The following is a 6,457-nucleotide window of genomic DNA, read 5'->3' on the forward strand; positions in this document are numbered from 1 at the left end:
GACAGACAGACACAGAGGCGATGGCATAAGCCCGCTTATATAGCTTTTAAGCAAAAGAGCGGGCTAAAAAGGGACCCCTTGGGAATTTCGATTTTTCTACGCTAATCGATGCTCCTTCAGGTCCCACGCATGACCCCGAAGGAATTTTGTCGATATCTCAACTCGCGTGGGGTCAGGTTATGATCAAAATTCCGGCTAGAACTTTAATCCCCCCCCACCCCCACCCCACTTAGAAAAAAAACAAAAAAAAAAAAAAAAAAAAAAAAAAAAATGAATTTCATACATTACAATTAGATCACAGGAGTCATCAATTTGTACTTAGAATATCTACAACGAGCTATTAATCCATTGACAAGAGACTTTTCAAAGAACTGACTGTCACCATAATGACTAGCATCACAAGACAACCAAAGGCACAAACATTAAATTTAACATTTACATGTAACATTTCATATTAACAAAAAGGACCATCACCAACCATAGATCAATTTCTTCATTTCTTAGAATCAGTGTTTTCAGTGACAGTCTCACTAGCTTTCACATCCACAGCGCCATCACTCACACCTGTATTAACAATTTCACCACCATCACCTTTTGTATTCATGGCTACATCACTAACAGGACTTTCATTTCCAGTAGATACTCCACTCCCACTAGCAGAATCAATGTCATTACTGGACGATGAGCGAAATCGTTTACGTAAATCGAAATCAACATTCATCTTGGCTCGCTTGACAGCTGCATTTCTCTCGCTCTCTTCAATGAGTCTGACAGCTTCCAATTTCTTCTTATCTACATCCTCACCATGTTCCAATATGGCCGTTTCATAACAGTTGGATACAGTGCCATAATAAACAAGGTAGATGTACGCCAGACCACGTCTCGCGTAACAGGCTTCGCGATATCTCACGAAACACTGTTACGCTGCGACGCGCCTGGCATACATCTACCTTGGCCTGCGGCGCTGACACCCGAGTCGGGTAGAGCAAAAATGTACTCAAAGATTCGGGCCTCCGGCCCGTCAACCCCGTCACTTAGACTGAGCATGCATGGTTGTACATTTTTACGCTTATTTTCGTCACAAATACCCTCTAGCGTCTAAACGGTAGGAGCTAGAGCAAAACGGACAAAATTTTTGCCCAAAGGGCTCTACTTTGATGAGTTACCCCCGAGAAAACCAGAAAAAAAATATTTTTAAAAACAGTTATTTTTGGGACCTGTGGTTTTTGATTTTTTAAAAATCCAATTTTTGAGCTAGAATGCTCATCTTCGAACTCGATCTGTCTTTTTATGACACAGAACGACCCTGAAAATCCCAGGTCGCTCACTCAATTCGTTCTCGAGTTATCGTGCGGACAGACAGACACACACACAGACAGACAGACAGAAAAAGTTTTTCCCGACCAGACGGAGTAATAGGCTTCGCTAATCGCTCAGCCAATCAGCCAACAATATATTTCTTCTTTCCACGAAATTTTACCTCTGGAGACCAAAATTATTATCCGTGGCGATAAAGTAATTTAGTGTAGCTGACTTGATTTGATTGGGCGACCATATTTAGTTAAAAATAAGGCGACGAAATTCTAGTCGGTTTTAGGATCTAAATTTTGTTTCTTACCAACCTGATTTAGTTGTATCAACTAAATGGTTCTCTAGGTATAGTCCTTCTCCATGTTTCCACCTGACACTCTTCGTTCATTACAAAGAGTGGTCTTCACATTACGGAGAATTAAATGTGTACCGTACAAAGGATCTGAAACCACCAAATTACAAACGGATTTTCTTCGTACTACAAAGAGCACTGGTTGGTGAACAGACCGGAACAGACGCATGCTCTTCGTATTACAAAGCCGAACCCTTCGTAATACGAAGAATTTGTTTGCGTTACAAATTACAAAGGATCCAAATCCTTTGTACGTTACAAAGAGAAGTTCTATGTAAGAAACTTACAGTGTACCCTCCGTTTACGATGGTTTGCTTTATTGCACCTTTGGAGTATCATTGACAAGCGGCCGCGTAGGCTTTCGTGAGCGTGTCTTTCACATCTTCGCATCTTCGTTCCATTTTCACTTCTGGTCCTAGGTTTTAACCGCAGCTAACTTTGCTCTGCGCCTCCAGCGGCAAACTGTCGCTGACCGGGCTGCAGGTGATGCATGTGCGAGAGCTGAAGGTGCAATCTTACTCACTCAACATAGGCAGCATGTGCGCAACGTTCCAAACAATCCTGCCGCACTTCTCGATTCACACCAACTATGACATTGTCGTGGAAAACGCCGCATTTCCGGTACACCGCAAGGGAAAAGCTAAGTAAGTGCCGTAGACAAGTTTACAACGCTGTGAATCAGAGTGTGATACTAACTGCACGTTTTCTGTGGTACAGAAATATTGCACGATGTTGTGATGATCATCGCAGGAAAAGTATAATATTAAATTTATTACATATATTTGTGATTACCATCACTTATTTGAGCGACACTTTGATGTATCATAGTTTTGTGCAATATGCGGCACACCGTTTCGAGATAAATTCAGAATCATCGCATTATTTTACAGTGAGTATCACACAATCTTGTGATGAAAATTCATCACACCCCCAAGAATAATAAATCATGGCAGGAAATTTTATCACACGAAAATGTGTGAAAAGTATCACACTTCGATTACAGTAAAAGCTGCTTTTTATCCCTCTTCCCCAATCCCTTTGCCCCTCACATTCGTACTTCCTCTGGCAGGCTTGAGATGCAGAATGTCAATGTCGACACAGACCTATGCCTCACTCTGTTCCCGTTGACGGTTAAGACGGCCCACATGAAGGTGGTGGTTACCAAAAATAAAGTAAGTACCCCGGGCAACATTACTTTTCACCACTCCTAGCAGTCCACTACTAAAATTGATCGTTTAATGCACACTAACCAGGTAAATGTGGAGAACTTGTTTCCCAACCAAAAACTCAACAAAATTATTAACGTTGCTGCAACGGAAGCTCTGCCGCCTTTGGTCCAAGAACTCCAAAAAGCTATAACGTACTACATAATGCAATATATTGACAAGCAAATTCTAGACATACTACCGTTTGAGAATTTTCCGTAGCATAAATGTATGTTGCCGACATTAGGTTAATCATTTGTCAGCTTAAGGTAAGCGAGGCAGTGTGTAACAGACCTTTGTATTTCGAAAATGGCACGTCCAGAACGAAACGTGAATGTTTATATTATGTCTTCTGACTGAATGACTAAGGTGAATTGTCATCAATAAACCCGTGGTTGAAGAGGTGTAACGGAACGGCGGTGAGAGGGCGGCCAAGCCACGCTAACTAGTAAGCAAGGAGAAGCTGTTTTCTCCCTGTCCCCATTTCTCAATCCTTCCCTTTGTTACTCACATTGAGAAAATTTTTTGAGCCTGAGCACTTAACATTTTGTCCCGAGACCGAAAGTTTCTGACGCACTATATAGTTGTGCCTGGGCACCAAAGTTTTGTTGCCGAGCATTAATTAAAATTTTGTTGCCACGCACAGTAATTTTGGTGGCGGGAACTAATTTTTTTGTGCCAGGAGCAAAGTACGACGCACTAAACAACCGTCTAGTGCTCGGCAGGAAAAATTCTTCTCCGTGCACTGCCCCACTGTCGTTACACACTGTGCAGCGTTGCCGCAGCGGTGCTCAGGGCGACAGTGACTGCCGGCTCTCCCGATAGGTCGAGCCACCGTCGCGCTCCGGGTGAGCCAGAGGCCCTCCCCTAACTTGACGAACCTCGCTCAGTTGCGGACCTCGCTCAGTTGCCAACCTCGCTCAGTCGCCGACCTCGCTCACTTGCAGGGTCTCCCACCTCGCTCAGTTGCCGACCTCGCTCAGTTGCGCGCGTCTCGTTTTATGGTCAGAATACCAATGAAATATTTGTATATTATATATTACGTTTAAGTTATAAAATGTACCTGTGTCGCTGGCTTAATACCGTCAGTTTTAAAGAAATTACAATGTATGCGGTTTTAAAATTAAATTTATTCAGAGTAAAACAAGTAATACTTGAAGGCATTATTCCGACGTTTTTTTTGCAGAGTACGTAAAATAAATTTGAGAGCGGTTCACTTTTGACAATCTCACAACATGTAGCCAAATATACTATGCACAATGTTTGAAAGGCCTTCTATGGTGACATTTAATTAAAGAAGGAATACAGACAGAAAAAATTAATTCAATACTTGTAACACAACTAAGCATCAACACAAAACTATGCGCAATTGACATTGAGCTGTGTGAATTAAACTAGGTAGATGTACGCCAGACCACGTCTCGCGTAACAGGCTTCGCGATATCTCACGAAACACTGTTCCGCTGCGACGCGCCTGGCATACATCTACCTAGGCCTGCGGCGCTGACACCCGAGTCGGTTTATAGGCACGGTCGTAAATAGGCCTTCGGCCTTCGGCCCCAAAAGTCACAAATCCTGCACCCCAAGGATTCATTTTGACGAGTTGACCCATCAGAGACCATGAACTATCTGAGAAAAAACATTGAAATGGTTTGGGGTCATTTCCGTGTGGAAAACTCCCTCTGGCGCCTCAACGGTTAGAGATAGAGCCAAACGGACGAAATTTTCGCCCAACGGGCTCTACTTTGATGAATTACCCCTTAGGAATCAGTAAAAAAATGTTTTTAAAAAACGTCATTTTGGGGACCTGTGGTTTCGGATTTTTTTAAAATCCAATTTTTGAGCTAGAGTGCTCATCTTCGAACTCGATCTGTCTTTTTATACCACAAATCGACCCTGAAAATCCCAGGTCGCTAGCTCAATTCGTTCTCGAGTTATCGTGACGACAGACAAACACACACACAGACAGACAGACAGACGCGAAACTTTTTGATCATCAGTGGAGTAATAGGCTTCGCTAATCGCTCAGCCAATAATTATATTGTGATGCCGGACTGCTAACTTCTCAGAATACTGCGCGACACACTCAAAGACGATAAATAAATTTTGAGAACCCAACAAACCATACTGAAGACATTACAAGACCTGCTTAGGCCTAGCAGGAGCGTCTAGCTGTTAGGAGCACCACTCATATACTGCCTTAAGTTGACTAAAACTGCAAATGTTGAGGACTAATAAAATTAGTTAACATCTTAAAATGAGCAGACAACGCCCACAACGGTCTTTTTAATACAGCTACATGATTTGACCCTCATTTATGCAACACAGTTAAGCACAGTATAGTGCAATATATGTTTGGGTTTTAAGTTCACTTCTTGTTTCCGAAGGAAATAGGAAAAATAAGAAAATAGAACCTAATTCACAAACCGTTGCCGTTGCCTCTCGATATCGAGAAATTCGACGACTCGCCCCCTCACAGCTATCCCCACTCTCTGCACATCATTGTCGACCTGCACCAGCAGCTCCTCGTCTGCTTCTTCTTCAGCCTCCAGCAGCATGGCCTCAGCTTCGTTGGGTACCCAGGGAATTCCATCCTCCTCCCCCTCCTCGACAAGGACGTCATCATCTGGAAGTCCACCCTGAATAGTTTAAGAAGAGGAAGTTGTGAGTGAGACGCATATACTCTCTATTTTACAAAATCGCCTGTTACCGGCTTTTACCAGTTGGGCCATGGTGTGGAGGACGCAGCATGCTTTTACAATCTTTGCTGCTTTAGATGGATGGTAATTTAGAACACGCTCTTTTAGGAGGCATCTGAAGCGAGCTTTTAGTACACCATAGCATATTTCGATACAATTTCTGGCTTTACAATGGAGGCTCGTATAGTGTTCCTCCGGTGAGTTAGGGAGTGTATTCAAGATCAGGGTGAGCAGCACCCAAGGCTCCCTAGGACATGCCGAATCCCCTGTAAAGAATAGAATAATGAATAGTTTGCTGTTTGTGGTTGTATGTGTCAGGGGAAGAAAATGGTAAAAACAAAACTTACCCAGAAGCCAGCTGTTTTGGTCCTCATTATATGCCTCTTCTCGCATCCTCCGACGCAAGCCTTAATTTGACCAAATGAATGCGTCGTGATTCGCCCCAGGGAAACTTGCGTTTACTGAAAGAATCCTGAGGTCAGCGTCGCTAGCCTAGCAATGAAGAACAAAGGAATCGAGATGAGACAAATACTAGCAATGCTATGTCTAGTAAACGATGGGCGCACTAGCAGCTTGACTTGCCATTTGGCAGTTCAATGCGTAGTGGGCGCTATCCACGCCAACTCGACAATTAACAAGCTGGGCCCGCTCTTCCGCCAAACCAAGTTGCCAGCTCCGCTTCGCTCCACCGGCAACTCGGTTCGGCAGGGAGCGGGCCCAGCTTGGCCTGCCGGCGGCGTTTGGGACGGGCCTTCGGCCCGATGTTAGCTTATGAATCCAATAACACACCTATGAAAATGTACATAAGACTAGACCTAGAAGTTAAATATACTTCCAGGCATACTCTGAATGACACCGAACGTGTTCAAACAACAAAAAACTAAATGTGT

At 43.5% G+C, this 6,457-nt stretch overlaps 2 protein-coding genes across 3 annotated transcripts in view; one reads left to right on the plus strand and one right to left on the minus strand.

Moving 5' to 3' along the window:
- Positions 1–4,019, plus strand: part of LOC113213920 (uncharacterized) — a 31,527-nt gene extending 27,508 nt beyond the window's left edge. For both annotated transcript variants that reach the window (XM_026433146.2, XM_052265790.1), the window contains exons 4-6: positions 2,119–2,307; positions 2,733–2,835; positions 2,917–4,019. In XM_026433146.2, the coding sequence (XP_026288931.1) occupies positions 2,119–2,307; positions 2,733–2,835; positions 2,917–3,090 (466 nt within the window). In that variant the 3' untranslated portion in view covers positions 3,091–4,019. The remainder of the gene's footprint in view (positions 1–2,118; positions 2,308–2,732; positions 2,836–2,916) is intronic.
- Positions 4,020–5,036: 1,017 nt separating this feature from the next.
- LOC127749081 (putative nuclease HARBI1) overlaps positions 5,037–6,457 on the minus strand; it is a 23,842-nt gene continuing 22,421 nt past the window's right edge. The window contains exons 3-6 of the mRNA XM_052265768.1: positions 5,978–6,059; positions 5,589–5,833; positions 5,346–5,507; positions 5,037–5,099 (exon numbers count right to left, since the gene is read on the minus strand). Coding sequence (XP_052121728.1) covers positions 5,037–5,099; positions 5,346–5,507; positions 5,589–5,833; positions 5,978–6,059 — 552 coding nt within the window. The remainder of the gene's footprint in view (positions 5,100–5,345; positions 5,508–5,588; positions 5,834–5,977; positions 6,060–6,457) is intronic.

The sequence above is a fragment of the Frankliniella occidentalis genome, unplaced genomic scaffold, assembly GCF_000697945.3.
Source record: "Frankliniella occidentalis isolate FOCC.00 unplaced genomic scaffold, Focc_3.1 Scaffold30, whole genome shotgun sequence".
Classification (NCBI taxonomy): domain Eukaryota; kingdom Metazoa; phylum Arthropoda; class Insecta; order Thysanoptera; family Thripidae; genus Frankliniella; species Frankliniella occidentalis.